The sequence below is a fragment of the Delphinus delphis genome, chromosome 14 (genome assembly GCF_949987515.2).
Source record: "Delphinus delphis chromosome 14, mDelDel1.2, whole genome shotgun sequence".
NCBI lineage: Eukaryota > Metazoa > Chordata > Mammalia > Artiodactyla > Delphinidae > Delphinus > Delphinus delphis.
Genome location: NC_082696.1, coordinates 39,741,380 through 39,762,814, shown reverse-complemented (window position 1 = coordinate 39,762,814; position 21,435 = coordinate 39,741,380). Strand labels below are relative to the sequence as shown.

Below are 21,435 nucleotides of genomic sequence, written 5' to 3'. Positions count from 1 at the left end.
ATGTGTATTGGCTTTATATACTAAGCTGATGATTTAGTAATTTGTATTTTCAGCCCTACCTTCTCCCTAAGTTCCAGATTCAAACAGCCAACATGTACAGAGCATGTCTACTTAAATGTGTAATAAGTATTGGAAACATAACATAAAAGCAAGCTCCTAATCTCCTCTCTGAAACCTATTCTTTACCCATTCTTCGCTATCTCAGTGTTTGGTAATCCCATCCTTCCAGTGGCTCAGATCAATAACTTGGGTCTTTTGACTCCTTTCTCTCCCACCCCATATTCAGTCTGTTACTCAATTCTGTTGGTCCTATTTTCAAAATATACCTAGAATCCAAGTACTTCTAACTCCACTGACATCCTCATCCAAGCCACTGCCATTTCATCTTTTCAATAGCCTCCTAACTCATCTCCCTGCTTTAGCCCTTTGTTCTTCAGTCTTTTCCTGATACAGCAGCAATAGTGATCTTTTAAAAATGTAAATCAGAGCATGTCACTCCTGTGTTCAAGACCTTGCAATGACTTTAAAAACCCTAGATCAGGGAGTTCCCCAGCAGTCCAGTAGTTAAGACTCCGTGCTTTCATTGCCGAGGGCACAGGTTCAATCCCTGGTTGGGGAGCTAAGATCCCACAAGCCACGCAGTGTGGCCAAAAGAAAAAAAAAAAGAAAAAACAAAAAACCTATATCATCCTCTCCTCTCTAACTTCAACACCAACAATCCTTCCCCCATACTCCTTCTGAGCTGTACTAATCTCCTTCCTAGTCACTTGTTGGAAGTCTCTCCCTCTGGAAACATCCATGTATCTTGCTCCCAATTTCTGCTGGTCTGAACACTATTTAACACTGGAACCGCCACCCCCAACTAGCACTTCCTAGACCCCTTCCCTGCTCTGCATTTCTCACTTACCACCATACCACTTGACATACTGAATCTTTTTACTTATTTATTGTTTGTCTTCCAATCAGAAGGTAAACTCTGTAAAGGCAAGACTTTTTTCTCTTTTGTCCACTGATGTGTCCAAGTGCTTACAGCAGTTCTATTATACAGCAGAGGAAAATATCCATTTGTTGAATAAATGAATGTGTATTTGGAGAAGAGAGGGTGAGGTTGGCAATGCTGCTAATAGTTTAGTGCCCCTGAAAAACAAATATGAGGCGTGGAGAGAAAGGGATGATGCTAGAGAAGAAAGGAGAAGAGTAACATAAGGCCTTGGGTACTATGATAATAAGATTAAACTGTATGCAGTGGTCAATGGTAAGCTTCTAAGAGGTAGAGGAAAGAGCGGGTCAGATTTACACTTCACAGGTCACTCTGAAAGCAGCATAAAGAATACCTCTGAAAAGAAATGAGACTCCAGTTAGAGACATCAGGTAAAGAGAATGTTGTAATAACCTAGGCAAAAAGTAATGGTGGCCTAAACTAACATAAAGAAGAGTAGAGATAGATATAAGTAGATAAATTTGAGCTATATTAAGAACATAGAATACAGTTTGGTGACTGGGGGGGAACCTGGCTTAGATGGACAGATGATTGCACTGCCCACAAAAATAGACAGTGTAGGAGGAGGATGTATCTCAGTGACGTATGAGAAGGTGGACATTTTGAGCTTGAGGGTTCTTTAGCACATCCAGGTGATGTTTACCAATTAAGCATCTGGAAATATGAGAATGAAGCTTATAGATCTTTGTGTAGAAGAGGTATATTTAGAAGTCATCAATATATAAGGTGGGTAGAACAGTACAAGCAGATGAGATCACTAGGAAATCATCTCCTAGTGGATAAAAACAGAAGAGTGAAAGACATTGGAAGATACTGCCTTAAGGAAAAACAATTTTTAATGGGTAGACAGAAAAAAAAAAAAAAAGCTCAAAAATGAAGCTAGAAAGTTACAAGGAAACCCAGACATTTGCACAGAAGAAACTGAAAGATATCCGGAATGTATATGGCACAAAGGGAGAGATTTTTTAGGGTGAAAAAACCTTGTGCATATTTGTGTCTAATTACACGCCTCTATGAAACATTATCTATTTGCACACTGAGCACTTTCCAAAATACAAAAATGTTTAAACTGTACCTGTATATTCCACTGAGGGGAAGTAGCATTCAGATGGGCTTTCAGAGAGATGAAGGACAAATTTTTCAAGTAATTCTACTAAAGCTGTAATAAACAAGAGAATAATTAGGATGTTAAAGTCATCAGAGCTTCTTCACAGTTATGCTCTTAAGGGGGGCCAATTCAAAACATTATTTTAATATTCATAACAATGTTTCCAATGTAAACTAAATTTTAATAGCTTCACTGAGAACCTATTCAATGTAAAACTGGAAAAGAATCGTCTGTTATCTTTAGATCCTCTAAGGATTACTTCAGAATTTGCTAAATGATTTCAATTCAGAAAAAAATCACAAACTAGGCTATAATATCTTACCATCATCATTCACACATGCAGAAAAAAATCATGTGAGCTCCAAGACCAGAATCAATGCATAGCTCACATCCCTTTCAAAGCAGGACATATTATGTGTTTTATGTACTTTGCAACAGACAGTATCTGTTCAAGGCAAGCAGATCAAAAGTAGGCTTGTCAGGGGTTGGGGAGAGGGAAGGATGAACAGGCAGAGCACAGTTTTACGGCAGTGAAACTCTTCTGTAAGACACTACAATGGTGGATACGTGTCATTACTATGACATTTGTCAAAATTCATAGAATGTGAAACATCAAGAGTGAACTCTAATGTAAACTTTGGACTCCTGATGATAATGATATGTCAGTGTAGGTTCATCAGTTGTAACAACTGTACCCCTCTGGCGTGAGACGTTGATAGTGGGGGGAGGGGTTGTACATATGTAAGGATAGAACGTATGTGAGAACTTTCTGTACTTTCCACTCAACTTTGCTGTGAATCTAAAACTGCTCTAAGTTTATTAATTTAAAGAAAAATTGAATGTAAATAGTCAATGTAATAGTACATAAATAATGCCACAGTATTTGCACATATTACTTCCCAAATAGATATAACCAGGTGGATTATAATTAATATGCAATCTAGAATGATTTTTGCTGGAAAGAAATATATCTGGAGGGTAACTGATATGCTTACACTTACAGAAAGTAAGTTTTAGTCACCTTTTAAAATTGTGCTCTAGTTATATTCAGGATTCTGACTATGGCCTGTATTAACTGAATGCACCCTTTTTCACATCCAAGTGCATTTTAAAGATATAATTCATGAAGGAAAATTAGTGTTCAACATGTCAAAAATGTAAAGTCAAAGAAGAATAACATATGCTTTCCAACAACTATAGGTCTAACAAGCTACATCTCATGATATAGCTTGAGCTATATCTCAAGACAAAAATGAAATTTTTTATTCATGGAACTCTATTCATATTCTGATTTCAAGTTGAAATGAATATTTAAAAGTATGAAAATGCAATAGTCGAGGATCAGAAAGGACACCAGTATTGTAGATTACTTAAACTTATAGTTGTTTAGATTGGTTCTATCTTCACATACATAGGCACAAATTCTCCCACTCTTAGAGAAATCTTTCAAAAGTTTTTTTCTATGAACCTATATGTAAATAATGGCCCTTAGGTGAGAGCTTTCAACTTCTACATGTTTGTTTATAAGTCACCTAATGCTGTCTCTTGAGATTATAATTTTTCAGAAAGAGTGTGTCGATGAAATTTAGATACAGTCATTCCTAATAAGGTGTGAGATATACATTAGTAACAAAGATTATATAAAAATTTTAAGTGGAAATGTCCATTTAAAACTCAACTATAATTATTCTCATTTTAGCACAACCATATGTTTGTTACAAACTATGGATTTAAGCAAAGTGGCTGAGTTAATGGGAAAAGTCACAGCACACTGCTGAACAGTTATTTGAATCCAATGCCTGAAATCAGGTTTAGCCATCAGACAGCTAAACATGTTAGTGAAGACAAAATACACATCTTTGAAGCTGCTAAAACACAATATGATTTGAAACTTAAGAGTCACCAGACTAACTGCAGACTTTGCAAAGCATACTACTTTCCAGCAAGCACTGATCTTGAAGTATGAAATTATGTTATTAGATCAATATATTGGAGGCTTATAAAGTAATTCTATGCATCCTATATAAGGATGACATCACTGAACTACCTAGAGAAGGTTCTGAATTTCTGCTGATTCCAATATTTTTGCTTTTCCCAGCAACCCATATGAACAGCACTATGCACTTCCAAATATTTTGAGGGATAAGCTAAGCCATGGAACAATGTTAAAAACGAATCCATATATGGTAATTGAAGCCATGGCTACAATTTACTGGTATCATCTTTCTAACTAACCAAATGTAAGTGTAGCTAAACTGCATAATTACTACAGTGGCTGTCTCAGTATGACTGTCAATTCACTAAAAATTCCATTATCTGTGACTCAAGGAAATTAATTCACATAAAACATTTCTTAACTTCAAGAGTAAATTAACTCCAGGATATTACTATCCAGAAAGTAAACCTCAGAATATTGTTTTAAATGGATTTTTATTTTAAATGACAGACCTGGAATTTCAAAAGGACTTTAAATTAGGAGATGTCCTTTTAATTATACTTATTCCCTAGGGTTGGACTATGACATTAGTAGACTACGAAACCAAGGTTTATAATACGTATATAATAAAAGAGGACACGGGTTTTACTGATGAGGAAAAACTGAAGGCAGCTTATTCAGGGATACTTGGATATTGACTGTTTTCTCCCTTGGCATTGCCATCACAACAGCAGCTGGTTCCAAAAAGTTCAATGTTTGAAAACATACAAAATTTCTCCAGGATTCACTCTTTAATTCTTTCATCTTTTATCACTGCTGGCACATCACCAGATCACAAGACAATTACATTATGCGTGCAATTTTTTCCCAATCACCATCCTTCATGTAACCACCAGATGTTTGTTCCTGAACACTTCAGTATTCAGAACTTACAATTCTCATCTCTCTACCCTCCATGAAGTCAGAACTCTACTAATGTGTTTCAAGCACTTTACAATCTCACCACATCCAACTATGTTCACTTTTTATACAAATTATAAGCACAGACTATTTTTCTCAATGTTCTCAAGTAGTTTATATTCATTCCTTGTTTTTAAAAGAAAGTTTGTACAATTATAGATGAACAGGAGGTTGCAGGCACATGACAGAGGTAGAAAAATTCCTTTATTCCTTTATTTAGGGTAGGTCTGCTGGTGACATATTTATCACCTGAGAATGTATTGATTTCCTCAATGCTCCTGAAGGCTACTTTCAAAAAACACAGAGCTCAGGTTGACAGTTCTTTGCCTTCAGCTCTTGAATAATGTCATGCCACTTCCTCTGTCCTCCATCTTTTCTGGGGAGAAGTCCACTGTCATTTGCATTGATTTTCCCTTGTAGCTATGGTGTTGTTTCTCCCTCTCTGCTTTCAAGATTTGTCTTAAATTTTCAGAAGTTTGACTGTACAGTTGACCTTTGAACAACAAGGGTGGATTGGGGTGCCAACCCCCTGCACAGTCAAAAATCATGTATTGGGTTGGCCAAAAGTTTCCTTCGGTTTTTAAAGTAAAAATAAGATACATTTTTCATTTTCGCCAAGAACTTTATTGAGCAACATATTCACCATTTTGTTCCCCTACCGTCTGCCATTTTTCAGGCAGCTTCATAATTCCATCTTCCCCTAACTTTTTATCTTTTTGAGCAAAGAACTCTTCCATGTGCCTTTTACAGTCTGCCAGGGAATTGAAAATTGATCCATGAAGAGAATTTTGTAAAGACCAAAACAAATGGAAATCTGAAGGTGCAATGTCTGGTGAATATGGAGGATGAAGCAGAACTTCCCAGCCAAGCTGTTAACAGTTTTGCCTGATCATCAAAGAAACATGCAGTCTTGCATTACCCTGATGGAAAATTATGTATTTTCCGTTGACTAATTCCAGATGCTTTTCTTTGAGCGCTGCTTTCAGTTGGTCTAAATTGGGAGCAGTACTTGTTGGAATCGTTTGGTTTTCTGGAAGAAGTTCATAATAGAGGACTCCCTTCCAATCCCACCATATACACAACATCACCTTCTTTGGATGAAGACCAGCCTTTGGTGTGGTTGGTGGTGGTTCATTTTGCTTGCCCCATGATCTCTTCTGTTCCACATTATTGTACAGTGTCCACTTTTCATTGCCCATGACAATTTGTTTTAAAAACAGAATGTTTTCATTACATTTAAGTAGAGAAGCTCACGTGGAAATACTGTCAAGAAGGCTTTTTTCGCTTATGTGGAACGCAAACATCAAAGCGATTCACATAACCAAGCTGGTGCAAATGATTTTCAACGCCTGATTTGGATATTTTGACTATGTCGGCTATCTCCCGTGTGGTATAACATTGATTGTTCTCAATTAATGTCTTGATTTGATCGCTATCAACTTCAGCTGGGCTACCAGACCCTAGAGCATCGTCCAGAAAAAAATCTCCAGCATGAAACATCGCAAACCACTTTTGACACATTCGATCGGTTACAGCACCTTCTCCATACACTGTACAAATCTTTGTTTGCATTTTGGTTGGGTTTTTACCTTTTGTGAAATAAAGCCGAAGATGTGGCTTTTTTCTTTCATCTTCAATATGAAAATGGCTACACAAAAATTCATCAATTTTGATAAGTTTTGTTTTTAAATGCACGCTGATGTGACAGCTGTCACAATACAGTCTAACAAAATTGTTTCGAATGAAGTTAAAGACAACTAAGTGCCACTGGAGCTATCTTATGGAAAAAACCAAACAAACTTTTTGGCCAACCCAATATAATTTATAGTCAGCCCTCCTTATCCTCATTCACAGATTCAACCAACCTCAGATCATCTAGTACTGTATTTACTACTGAAAAAAGTCTGTGTATAAGTAGACCTACACAGTTCAACCTTGTGTTGTTTAAGGGTCAACTGTATTGTGTCTTGGTGTGGACTTCTTTGGGTCTTTGGTCTTTGAGGTTCTAGAATCCACAGGCTTAGGTCTTTTGCCAAATTTGGAAAGTTTTCAGCCATCATTTTTTCAAATACATTTGTAGCTCCAACCTCTTTCCATGACTCCAATGATGCAAATGTTAGATCTTCTGTTATGGTTCCACAGGACTTTGAGATTCAATCTTTTTTAAAAATTTTTCCGTCTATTTCCTCTCTTAATATCTTCAAGTTCACTGATTCTTTCCTCTGTCCCCTCTATTTTATTGTTGAGCCCATCCATTGAGCTTTCTATTTTGGGAATGGAATTCTTCAGTTCTAAAATTTCCTTTTGGGTTTTCTTTATATATTTCTTTGCTGACACTTTGTATTTTAAAATTTGTTTCATGTGTGAAACAAATACATGTGTGGAGGGGAAGGAGAGACGGTGGCCTTATTACCATTGGGTGATGGTGAAATTCCTAACTCTCTACCTAGGTCTCCTCCGATACCATCCTACCAGGGAGAGGCAGGGGTGCCTCATTACTGGCAGCTGAGAACAGAAGTCCAGGCTGAACCCCAAGTCTTGTTGGCAATATTTTCTAAAGTGGTGTTTGTCTGGATTAAAGTGGTCACTATCTACAAATTTTGCCTTGGTAGACTGCCCTTTTCCTGGTCCTTTGGTTAGAGAGAGCAGGCTGTATAGCTTTGCTTTTACCGTTTCTCCTAGGGTTGTGCCTGCCCTTTTTTTTTTTTTTAGTATTTTTGTATATTTTTTAGTATATTTTGGGAGCAACTGTAGACTTCGGTTTTGCTTTCTGCAGCTAATTTGTTTCTGGTCTCATGTTTATATTAGGTCAGTATTTGGAATTTATTATAATTGGTAGATATGCTTATTGATTTGGCTGCTCTCTTCCTTTTTTTTTTAATATAGAGATATATATTTTTCCTTTTTCTCTTTTTGTCAGTGTGTATGTGTATGCTTCTTTGTGTGATGTTGCCTGTATAGCTTTGCTTTTACAGTTTCTCCTAGGGTTGTGCCTGTCCTTTTTTTTTTTAAGTATAATTTTTAGCGCTTCTTATTGTTGTATCTGTTTTTTCTTTGGTTGCTTCCTTCTTTCTTTTTCTTTCTTTTTTTATTACTTAAATTTTTATTTTAATAACTTTATTTTTATTTTTTCTTTCTTTCTTTCTTTCTCCCTTTTCTTCTGAGTTGTGTGGCTGGCAGGGTCTTCGTACTCTGGCCAGGTGTCAGGCATGTGCCTCTGAGGTGACAGAGCCGAGATCAGGACACTGGACCACCAGAGACCTCCCAGCTCCATATAATATCAAATGGTGAAAGCTCTCCCAGCAATATCCATCTCAATGCTAAGACCCAGCTCCACTCAAAGACCAGCAAGCTACAGTGCTGGACATCCTATGCCAAATAACTAGCAAGACAGGAACATGACCCCACCCATTAGCAGAGAGGTTGCCTAAAATCATTATAAGGTCAAAGACACCCCAAAACACACTACTGGACATGAGCCTGATGACCAGAAAGACAAGATCCAGCCTCAACCACCAGAACAGAGGCACCAGTCCCCTCCACCAGGAAGCCTATACAACCCACCAAACAAACCTTAGCCACTGGGGGCACACACCAAAAACAATGGGAAATACAAACCTGCAGCCTGAGAAACAAGACCCCAAACACAGTAAGATAAGCAAAATGAGAAGACAGAGAAATAAACAGCACATGAAGGAGCAGGGTAAAAACCCACCAGACCAAACAAATGAAGAAGACATAGGCAGTCTACCTGAAAAAGAATTCAGAGTAATGATAGTGAAGATGATCCAAAATCGTGTAAATAGAATGGAGGAAATACAAGAAATGTTTAACAAGGACCTAGAAGAACTAAAGAGCAAACAAACAATGATGAACAACACAATAAATGAAATTAAAAATTCTCTATGAGTCAAAGGAAGAATAACTGAGGCAGAAGGACAGATAAGTGACCTGGAATATAAAATAGTGGAAATAACTACCACAGAACAGAATAAAGAAAAAAGAATGAAAAGAATTGAGGACAGGCTCAGAGACCTCTGGGACAACATTAAACGCACCAACATTTGAATAATAGGGGTCCCAGAAGAAGAAGAGAAAAAGAAAGGGACTAGAAAATACATGAAGAGATTATAGTTGAAAACTTCCCTCACATGGGAAAGGAAATGGTCAACGAAGTCCAGGAAGTGGAGAGAGTCCCATACAGGATAAATCCAAGGAGAAACACGCCAAGGCACATATTAATCAGACTATCAAAACTTAAATACAAAGAAAAAATATTAAAAGCAGCAAGGGAAAAACAACAAATAACATACAGGGAGTCCACAAAAGGTTAACAGCTTATCTTTCAGGAGAAACTCTGCAAGCCAGAGGGAGTGGCAAGACATATAACAAGTGATGAAAGGGAAAAACCTGCAACCAAGAATACTCTACCCAGCAAGGATCTCATTCAGATTCGACAGTGAAATTAAAACCTTTACAGACAAGCAAATTCTAAGAGAATGCAGCACCACCAAACCAGCTTTAGAACAAATGCTAAAGAAACTTCTCTAGGCAGGAAACACAAGAGAAGGAAAAGACCTATAATAACGAACCCAAAACAGTGAAGAAAATGGTAACAGGAACATACGTGTCGATAACTACGTTAAATGTAAATGGGTTAAATGCTCCAACCAAAAGACATAGACTGGCTGAATGGATACAAAAACAAGACCCATATATATGCTGTCTACAAGAGACCCACTTCAGAGCTAGGAACACATACACAAAGTACGAGGAAGGAAAAAGATATTCCATGCAAATGGAAATCAAAAGAAAGCTGGAGTAGCAATTCTCATATCAGACAAAATAGACTTTAAAACAAAGACTAGGGCTTCCCTGGTGGGGCAGTGGTTGAGAGTCCACCTGCCAATGCAGGGGACACGGGTTCGTGCCCCGGTCTGGGAAGATCCCACGTGTTGCAGAGCGGCTGGGCCTGTGAGCCATGGCTGCTGAGCCTGCACATCTGGAGCCTGTGCTCTGCAATGGGAGAGGCCACAACAGTGAGAGGCCTGCGTACCGCAAAAAAAAAAACCCCGCCCAAAATCCCCCCAAAAAACAAAAAAACCCAAAGACTATTACAAGAGACAAACAAGGACACTACATAATGATAAAGGGATCAATCGAAGAAGAAGAAATAACAATCGTACATATTTATGCACCCAACATAGGAGCACCTCAATACATAAGGCAAATAATAACAGCCATAAAAGGGGAAATCGACAGTAACACAATCATAGTAGGGGACTTCAACAACCCACTTTCACCAATGGACAGATCATGCAAAATGAAACAAAATAAGGAAACACAAGCTTTAAATGATACATTAAACAAGATAGGCTTAATTGATATTTATAGGACATTGCATCCAAAAACAACAGACTACACTTTCTTCTCAAGTGCTCATGGAACATTCTCCAGAATAGATCGTATCTTGGATCACAAATCAAGCCTTGGTAAATTTAAGAAAAGTGAAATTGTATCAAGTATCTTTTCTGACCACAACGCTATGAGACTGCATATCAATTACAGGAAAAAATCTATAAAAAATACAAATACATGGAGGCTAATCAATACACTACTAAATAACCAAGAGATCACTAAGAAATCAAAGAGGAAATCGAAAAATACCTAGAAACAAATTACAATGGAAACACGATGACCCAACACCTATGGGACGCAGCAAAAGCACTTCTAAGAGGGAAGTTTATAGCAATACAATCATACTGCAAGAAACAAAAAGCATCTCAAATAAACAACCTAATCTTACACCTAAAGCAATTAGAGAAAGCAGAACAAAAAAACCCCCAAAGTTAGCAGAAGGAAAGAAATCATAAAGCTCAGATCAGAAGTAAATGAAAAAGAAATGAAGGAAACAATAGCAAAGATCAATAAAACTAAATGCTGGTTCTTTGAGAAGATAAACAAAATTGATAAACGATCAGCCAGACTCATCAAGAAAAAAAGGGAGAGGACTCAAATCAACAGAATTAGAAATGAAAAAGGAGAAGTAACAACTGACACTGCAAAAATACAAAGCATCATGAGAGATTACTGCAAGCAACTCTATGCCAATAAAATGGACAACCTGGAAGAAATGGACACATTCTTAGTGAAGCACAACCTTCCGAGACTGAAACAGGAAGAAACAGAAAATTAAACACACCAATCACAAGCACAGAAATTGAGACTGTGATCAAAAATCTTCCAACAAACAAAAGCCCAGGACCAGATGGCTTCACAGGTGAATTCTATTAAACATTTAGAGAAGACCTAACACCTATCCTTCTCAAACTCTTCCAAAATATAGCAGAGGGAAGAACACTCCCAAACTCATTTTACAAGGCCACCATCACCCTGATACCAAAACCAGACAAAGATGTCACATAGAAAGAAAACTACAGGCCAATATCAGTGATGAACATAGATGTAAAAATCCTCAACAAAATACTAGCAAACAGAATCCAACAGCACATTAAAAGGATCATACACCCTGATCAAGTGGGGTTTATCCCAGGAATGCAAGGATTCCTCAATATACACAAATCAATCAATGTGATACACCATATTAACAAACTGAAGGAGAAAAACCATATGATCATCTCAATAGATGCAGAAAAAACTTTAGACAAAATTCAACACCATTTATGATAAAAACCCTCCAGAAAGTAGGCAGAGAGGGAACTTTCCTCAACATAATAAAGGCCATATATGACAAACCCACAGCCAACATCATCCTCAATGGTGAAAAACTGAAACCATTTCCACTAAGACCAGGAACAAGACAAGGTTTCCCACTCTCACCACTACTATTCAACATGGGATCTAATGAAACTTGGAAGCCTTTGCACAGCAAAGGAAACCATAAACAAGACGAAAAGACAACCTTCAGAATGGGAGAAAATATTTGCAAATGAAGCAACTGACAAAGGATTAATCTCCAAATATACAAGCAGTTCATGTAGCTCAATATCAAAAAAGCCAACAACCCAATTCAAAAATGCACAGAAGACCTAAATAGACATCTCTCCAAAGAAGACATACAGATTTCCAACAGACACATGAAAGGATGCTCAACACCACTAATCATCAGAGAAATGCAAATCAAAACTACAATGAGGTATCACCTCACACCAGTCAGAATGGCCATCATCAAAAAAATCTACAAAAACAAACACTGGAGAGGGTGTGGAGAAAAGGGAACCCTCTTGCACTGCTGGTGGAAATGTAAATTGATACAGTCACTCTGGAGAACAGTACGGAGGTTCCTTAAAGAACTAAATATAAAACTACCATACGACCCAGCAATCCCACTACTGGGCATACACCCTGAGCAAACCATAATTCAAAAAGAGTCATGTATCTACACATACATATAGGTGATTCACTTTGTTATAAAGCAGAAACTAACACACCATTGTAAAACAATTATATTCCAATAAAGATGTCTAAAAAAAAGAAACCCAAGTTGAACCAGATTATAGAGCCAGATGTACATGTGCACGCACACAGACAAATAAGCATGCCTGCCTTACAAAAGCATTTATTTGTTTAGTATTTCTGCAGCTTACCCCCCAAATTAGTTCATCTTAGCTTATAGACAGAAAACAAGTATGCTATGAGACTGGAGATATTAAAAACTTTTATCATCTTCTATCTCAATCAGTATTACGCTCACCTGGGTTTACTTAATAAATGTTGTTTGCCTCCCACGTGGAAAATATTAGGTAGTAAAGAGAAGGTGCAAAGAGGTAGTATCGAAAACTGATACTAAGCACGAGTTTTGGATTCAGATTGCTTGAATTCACTTCTTGGGTCTGCCACTGTGAACTGAGCTGGTTATCTAACATTTCCTGGCTTTTGTTTCCTTATCCATAAAATGCAGGCTATCTTATAAAGTTGCTGTTAAAAGTAACTGAGTTTTGTGTAACCTACTAGACCTTGCTGGGCAGAGAGGTCAAGATCTACTTTTGAAAGTAGCTCAAAATCTAACAGTGGACACGGTATCAGAGTAATGTAGAACTAAGGTCAAATCTTGTGGGAAGTGCCCCAAGATTCCAAATAGAACACAGTTTTAATGGTAATGTTCTACTTGTTTATGTTGTTTCAGAGTCATGGATAGGACTGAACAGGTGATTTCTCTCTTGTCTTATCACCATTTCTGTAAGAGAGAAACTCAGAAAACTACACCTTTATTTAGGGTGTTTAAACTGAACAATATTCCAAGCTGCTGCTTTCTCATTTTGTTCTGTACCTTTTGGCATTTGCAAAACCTATTTTAAATATTTTCTATTATGCAACCAGTGATAAATATATATTTCTAATACCTATTTTTAAAATATTTGGGGGCGTATGAAACAGGTGAACTGCTCATTTTACACTAAAATTTTGGAGAATAATGTTTGATTTCTTGCCTATATATATCATATTCCCTGAAAATATAATTTCTCCAACAAAATATAAACTTATTTTTATTTCCCATTTTTAATTTTACAGCAAATGATACAAACATGAAAACCATAAAGCATGGCTGATAAAGAGGACAATCATTTTCAAATTATAGCTTTCAAGAAATCTAGCTTATATTGACATTAGAACTTTTTCTTAGACTATCTTTATTTAAGATAATGTTAATTAAAACATGATAATTTTAGGAAGCATGCACGCATATAAATATCTGAACATAAAACAACTTGCTTGCTGGTTAGACAACATAGTTATCCCCCCACACACACACCCAAATTTCCTTAAAAGTCACTAAATTTATTTGGCTAGATGTGGCAGAGTTTCAAAATATGTCAAAACATTCAATAAAGTTCCAAAAACATAGCAGTATGGTATAGCTAGGTGAAAGCTGGTGAAACCAAGCAAACTGTTACCTAGGCAAAGGTAGATTTAGCTTCCAAGGCCTCTGAAACAGTACTAAAAGAAAGCTGAGTAATTTCTCAAATTTTAATTTTTGTTCTCCAGGACCACAAATTTCTCAGAAGTCAATGGACTTCTGGAATTAATATCATGTATTCTAGATATGATATGCCAGTACTAGTCTTCAGGAAAACACAGCTTCTGCTAATATACTCTTCAAGCCAAAACACTCACAAAAATTAAAACATACTCACCACCTCCACTGATTATATCAGGTTTGGCCTTCATCATTTTGCAAAATTGTCTTCGGCAGTTTTCTATCCACTCAGTTTGCTTATCAGACATTTTGAAGTGCAATAGAAGTTTGCCAAGATCATTGTCTAATAAGAAAGATGACTTGTTATGTTAACAAAACATGCTAGATACACTGAAAAATAAGTATTCAACTTAATTATGTAAACAGTTACAAGTTCCAGAAAAAGTATTTTATTTTATCTAGACAGACAAGGTCACTTGCCCTCATGAAACTTACATGTCATAAAGCATGTGTGTGTGTGTGTATGCCTGTGTGTATGCATATACTATATATACACAGATAGGAGTATAATTGAGCATAATCAAGACATACATAAGAAGTGTATATAACAACAACAAAAAAGACATACATATTCCAATGGTCTAAACTGGTTTTATTTAGTCCAAAAAGCAGCTACATATCCTCACACAGTCCTCATGGTCATCATATATAAAATTATATGATTAAGTATATAAATCATAATTTATTCAACTTTCCACATTTGACAATTAGGTCACTAAAAAACCTTCTCATATCAAAGCTACAGACATATTCTTTCATACAATCATCATGAGTATATAATTATACCAAACATATGCACACTAATATACACATAAACCAGAAAGAACTGTTTTGTTGGAAGAGTGTATAATTCTGATATCTAGTACTAATCTAATGTATTCTCTTTAAGTATCAAGACCAGAATGATTCTGTAATATTTCATAAATGGCCTCAATCAGAAGCAATATCTAGAGAAAAATGAAACTGATTTAGTCAAAGGAGAAAATTATTATTTTTAATAAAGATTCTCAAAACCTGTAAACAAGAAATATCAAAGCTGATAATTTTGTTGAAAATTATATTATTAACAGCAGAGTATTAATGTTAAATGCATCTCAATATAAGTTAGGTAAAAGACAACTGAACAGCATTAAAATGGAAATTTTTATAGTTTCCATTTAGAATAACTACATTATTTATTTCCCAAGAACAAACTATCTAGAACCTATTAAGAATCACTAATGGTTTGTACCTCTTAATCCCCTTCACTGATCTTGCCCCACCCCCCATAGGTGTAAAGTAAGATACAAGGATAAAATTACAGCACAGAGAATGTAGCCAATATCTTATAAAAACTTTATATGGGGCATAATCTATAAAAATACTGAATCACTATGTGGTACACCTGAAACTAATATAATACTGTTAAGAGTCAGTTATACTGCTATAAAAAATCACTAGTGGCACATGACTGGAAAGACAAATGCAGTTTGTTTTTCATCTTTGTTTCCTTCTGTGTCATTCTTTCTATCCATGTGTAAGCCTGCCTTTTATAACCACCACCATCTCCTTCAAATAGAGAACGTCCATACAGCTCTTCTGTAAATTACTTGCTTTTTAAAAATCCTGTTATCTTTTGCCTCTTCCCTCTGGCTCTACAGCCTCATCTTGCTCTCCTGTCTCTCTCCTTTCACATTTGCTATTCTATTTTGCTTTTTCATCTCATTCTAAGGAAAAGAGCACAGGCACTAGAGTGTAAACAATTCTGAAGCAGCAAATGTGGTATGCATCTGAATCTACCAATTGGTAGAAAGGCTAAAGGGCCCAATTTAGTACCTGGAAATTTGATTTGAGACAATAAACAAATGCTGAGCTGGAGACAGAGTGCCTGCAAGACTCCTAGAGAGACAACTTTGTATGCTCATAACCTCTGGTTATCGTTTCCTTCAGCTCTCAGTGGAAGCGTGAGCTCTTCAATATGCAACGTCACGGCTAAAAAATATTTAGTGATTTGATATGTTTATTGAAAATTTGTATCTGTGATGTTACCAAGTTTGAGGGAAACAGTTCCTTTATTCCCCCCCTCTAAATTTGGAACCAAATGAAAAGTAGACAGGAGAAGATAAATGGAGTTCAAATATCAGTGCTAGTACTATAACAGCTAAATTAGGCACCATAACTTGGATCTCCTCCCACACAGACTTACAAGTATCTCCCCTGCACTGAATATATTCAATTACAGACAATGACAGACAACCAAAGGCCTCTCCTGACTGCTCTTATTAGGAAAGGTATGAGTATAATCTAAAGATAGGCTAACTTAAAAAAACTTTTTAAAAACAGAAAAAATAAAACGGTAGGCTAACTTGGAAATACAGCCTTTAAGTAGGCTAATCTAAGATTTTCCATTTCTTCTCCAAAATTCACCTACCAAATATTTTTCTTGCCTAACTTTGTACAGAATAAGTGAGGAAGTCCAGAGAGAGGCTAATAATCTTACTCCAGCAAAAGCCCTTGGGCATGGAGAATAGGGCAAGGGGAAACGGAATCAAAGGAATGGTACCATAGGAATACAGTAACTCTGAATCAGTGATTTGGGGAGTAGAACAAGCATGAACGATACACAGAATTTCATCTTTGCCAAAATTTCTATGTTTATAATCACACACACAAAAATAAAAACCAGAGTCCTGCTTCTGGCCATGATGGAGGAACTAGAAACAGACTTGCCTTCCTGCCATAAACAACTTGAAAAATGGGTAAAATATACCCAAACAGTTTTCAGACACTGGCCAATAGGCAGTACAGGACCGTCATGTCTGAGAAAAGGGAAACTAATGAGGTAACTTTTACACTTGGGCCCTGTTTTTTTTCTTGAATCACTTTCAAGATCACTGTGCAGGAAGGGGGATGCCCTGGAGGTCTGGCTGAGTTAAAGAGACAGAAGTCAAACTGCAGAGAGGCTGAGGAGACTAAAATCTGTGGATCAGAGTACTGAAGAGGATGAACAAAGGAAGAACTCCAGAAATCTGTATAAGTCTTTGTCAAGTTGGTTGCAAAGAATCAGCTGTGCAGTTGAAGAGTGAAGCTCCACAAGACTGGGTAAGGAACAGCTGAGAGCTGTAAAATGAACAATTCCCAGAGGATACATAGGGTTAGAAGATGTCCAAGTTCCAAACAGAGTGTGAAGAGTCCTCCTTAATTACCAGAGTGTTCCACAGACCAGAAGAGTCACACCTTAGTAACAGAGTTAAATTAGCCATAAAGACAACTTTGCACCTACCCTAACAAAAAAATGAAAGCCCTGAATGATCAAACTGATCCACGAGTAACTTGACTGCATGCCCAAAAATGTCCATTACTCTTTAAAGACAACAAAATCTAGCACTCAACTATGTAAAATTAATAATGTTGAATATTCAATTAAAAATTACTAACATGAGAAAGGGGGAAAAAAACGACTCATAACCAGTAATTAAATCAGTTAATACAAAGACTCAGAAAGGACTGAGGTGATACAATTAGCAGCCCAAAATTTTAAAGCAGTTGTTTTTAAGGATTTTAAGAAAATACAAACAAAAAGTGATGTTTAACCAAATCGTAGTTATCTACACTGGTATCCTACTTAGTAAAATGATACAACCAAGTGGTACATGTAACAAACTAGATGAATCTCAAAACCATTATGCTTAAAGAAAGCAAGCACAAATAAAGTATCCTATGTGATTCTATTTGTATGAAGTGCTAGAATGGAAAAACGAATCTATAGCTATAGTTCTCAAATGGACTAAGTTTTGCTCCCCATATTTCAGTACTGTCTATAGATACTTCTGGCTGTCACAGCTGGGAGGGGTGGGTGCAAAGAGAGAGTTCTATGGGCATCTAGTGAGCAGAGACCAGGAGGCTGCTAAAAATCCTACAATGCACAGGACAGCTCCCTCTGGCAACAAGCAATTAAGCACTTACTACCACTGAGTAAAATGGAAGAAAGGAAAATCATCAAGTTTCATGTTTACAAAATTCAATTAGAGTCAATGTTTCATACCTAAACTCTGAAATTCTTTGTTATGGTAAGCACCATAATCTTTTCATACTTGATGACATTGTATAATTTATTTCTCAAAAGATTATTATATAGAAGTAAAGATTATACTTATACTATAAATAATGTAAAAAGAACCTCAATTTCAAGGGGAGGAAAAATGTAAGCTTAATGTAAATGCAAAGAAAATCTATACAGAAAACTTTTAGCACTTCTTTCTGAGGATATCAGACATTTTAAATGCCCATTTTATACAGAATATCATAAACAACTGCTACAAAAGAAACAAATAAATGGAAGATTTCATAAACTAACTAGCAACAGATTCCTAGGCTTAATTTGGAAAGTCACCCTTCTTTCTATTAGACTGAAGCTCATTTGTGAAATATTTGCTTCCAATTTGTGTTTTCTGCTTTATCTTTTCTTTTTCCATGTAGATTAATACAGTTATTCCAGCTTACTCTTAATACAATAAATAAGAAGACTCTGTAGTGGTCTCCAAGAAGCAACTAGACAGATGCTTAATATTAGTTCTCCCTACATTTCTAAATGTGAGAGTATCTAAATTCTTCCATGTCTTTATTTTGTTTGAACTGTGAGTTCTTAAACCCATGACATCTATATGTTATATAGATTATTCCTCACTTTGGAATTATTGTATCACTTTTCCTTTTAATATGTGATAATTAAGCATGTACTATAAGAGAAATCAGTGAAAAGTTTTTTAAAAAAAAATAAGGAATTAGTTTTCCCTTATTACCTGCACCTAAACTAGCAGGTGATCTATTTCTGCTGGTTGCCATTCATGTTTGTTGCAAACATGAAAGTAAGAAGCACATGAAGAGTTTTACCGTTCAAAAGTAAATACTTATTCTGATTTTTAAATTAAGTATCTCAACAGCTGCAGCTCAAGATTTACTACACTGGAAAGAAACCATAATCTTATATCCCTATTCTCAGTTAACAGGATGATGCCAAATCAAAGCCATTTACCTTTACCTGCAGAAAATAAATTTTAATTCCAAGGTTAGAAACAATACAGAAAGAAAAAAGAAAAAGTGTCTGACTTGACATAAAGGCCTAGATAAATATTTAATAAAAGGGAGAATTCATCACTAAAAATATTTATAGACTATATGTGTAAGACACAATACAAAAAGGCTTTTAAAATCAGAATACCCATCATCATGTTGCATTACATTTTATGTAGTATCATACTATTTTTCAAAGCACTTTCAATTTTTCCCATGGGATTCTATTTTTAGTTGATTGGAGGAAGAGTGGTAATCCTAAATCTTACATAATTTATCAGACTAGAAATAAAAGCAACCTAGTCTACTCATTTGTTAATTTGGCAATTTTCATTCTTTTATTAAAATGTAGTTGCCATTATAGGTCATCTCATTCTCCCTTTTCTCCTCTTAAGTTCAATTCTACTTACTATGTAGATAATATTCCAATTTTGAATCTAACTATTAGGATTATATAATGATTGTCATCCCATTTGTAAGTTAAAAAGACATGAAGATAATTCATAGGGACATGGGCATGAACTTAATGTCTGAAAAGACAGAAATTACCAAAGTGTCAGCAAGGAGCAGTATCAGTGAATAAAGAATTAAACCCAGTCGTGCCCTGGTCTGGGAGGATCCCACATGCCGCGGAGCAGCTAGGCCCGTGAGCCATGGCCGCTGAGCCTGCGCGTCTGGAGCCTGTGCTCCGCAACGGGAGAGGCCACAGCAGTGAGAGGTCCGCGTACCGCAAAAAAAAAAAAAAAAAAAAAAAAAAAAAAAAAAAAAGAATTAAACCCAGTAAGATAAAAATAAAAATTTGGTAAACAAAATCAATATAGAGAAATGAAAACTGTCTTTTAAAAATAAGGATATTATTCTAATGGCAAAATAACAGTATTTGTAGTTGAAAAGGCTAAATTTCAACATCTTTTAATGCAAACAATTTAAAATAACATCAGCATGTCTTGAGAGCTAGAATATGTTGGCATCCTAAGACTGTAACTACAAAAGCTATCAACTTTATTGCTCATTCACTCAACATTGAATAACCCCAGAGACACAAAATATGGTGCTGTTTTTCTACAGCTCCATCTCTAATTTAGAAACTTTATCCATATTTGTTTTCTTACTGACTAAAATGCATTGCAATATTAACTTTCGATAAACAGTAGGCTCCAACTATGAAACATTCAAAGTAGACATATATAAAAATACTTAGCAAAAAGCCTTTTCCACCCCCCAACATATTAACACATAATGTTTTAATAAACATTGCCAATGGTTTGAATGTTCACTTGTGCCTTTATAAAGTATCAAATCTATGCAAATAATACAGATTTAATACAGTGACTTAGATTCCTGATCTTCACCTAAGAACATCACATGGTCCTTGTAAGCATTTGATCAACACATAGAATCTAACGATTCAACGTAGATTTTATACAAAGTTCACTCAGAGCTGAAAAATTACAAAGTGTGAAAAGCAAGTTCTATCTAGAACTCATTTCAATTTTGTATGACAATCTCCCTCTTTTTCTCATTTAATTTGTAGAAAGAAAAACAACTTCATGTTGAGGCAAAAAGAAAAAAAAAGATACCATAGTGAGATTTATCTCTCATATAAGATTTAAAATGACCTGTTTTCTCATATATGTATAAAGTCACCTAAAAATATCCAATTACAATATCTGAATAACCTGAGAGTAACGATTTTAACATTATTTTGTGCTTTCCATTAAAGGGAATGATTATCACCATGGAACTTACTCTTTTATACAGTACTTGAAACAGAATGTTTTTGCCAGTCAGAAAATCAATTTCCTATGAGATAAGTAGAAATGCAGTAGAGGAAGTGGTAGAGTTAAGACACTGAAAGCTATAAAAGATTAAATTGGATGTAATCACAGAATAAAGGTTGTGCATTTTTTTGGTTTTTTTTTCAACTGTGAAAAAATGAGATGTAATGCTAACAATGCATACCTTTCACGTGCTATATATGGGTAAAGTAGTATTTTGTAAATGATAAAATAAGAATAATAAAAGTGACCTTCATGAATGATATATGTAGAAGTCTAGCTCAAGGAGCTTTCTAACTGCAAAACCATTCATTCTCTAAAAACTGAGTCAGATCAGAGGTTATTCCAGGTATAAATTAAAATTTCTAAACTTACTTCAGATTAGCCTAGAAGGAATTCCCAGTGCCCTCTGACAAAGATTTAGAAGACAGAGTTTGATGATTAGAAAAATAAAGGGAGAAGAAATCCAATATTAATTCCCCCATTCATTCAATAAATATTTATTATTGCCTACTACTTTAGACAAAAATGTTCATGGAGGTGACATTCTAGAGTAGCAGCCAGTGAAAAAATAAATACATAAGTAAACTTCATAGGTAAACT

At 35.8% G+C, this 21,435-nt stretch overlaps 1 protein-coding gene across 4 annotated transcripts in view; it reads right to left on the bottom strand.

The window, feature by feature from the left end:
* TBC1D32 (TBC1 domain family member 32) overlaps positions 1-21,435 on the bottom strand; it is a 179,804-nt gene that overhangs the window by 42,176 nt on the left and 116,193 nt on the right. For all 4 annotated transcript variants that reach the window (XM_060030026.1, XM_060030027.1, XM_060030028.1 and 1 more), the window contains 2 exons: positions 14,160-14,285; positions 2,076-2,159 (listed from right to left, as the gene is read on the bottom strand). In XM_060030026.1, the coding sequence (XP_059886009.1) occupies positions 2,076-2,159; positions 14,160-14,285 (210 nt within the window). The remainder of the gene's footprint in view (positions 1-2,075; positions 2,160-14,159; positions 14,286-21,435) is intronic.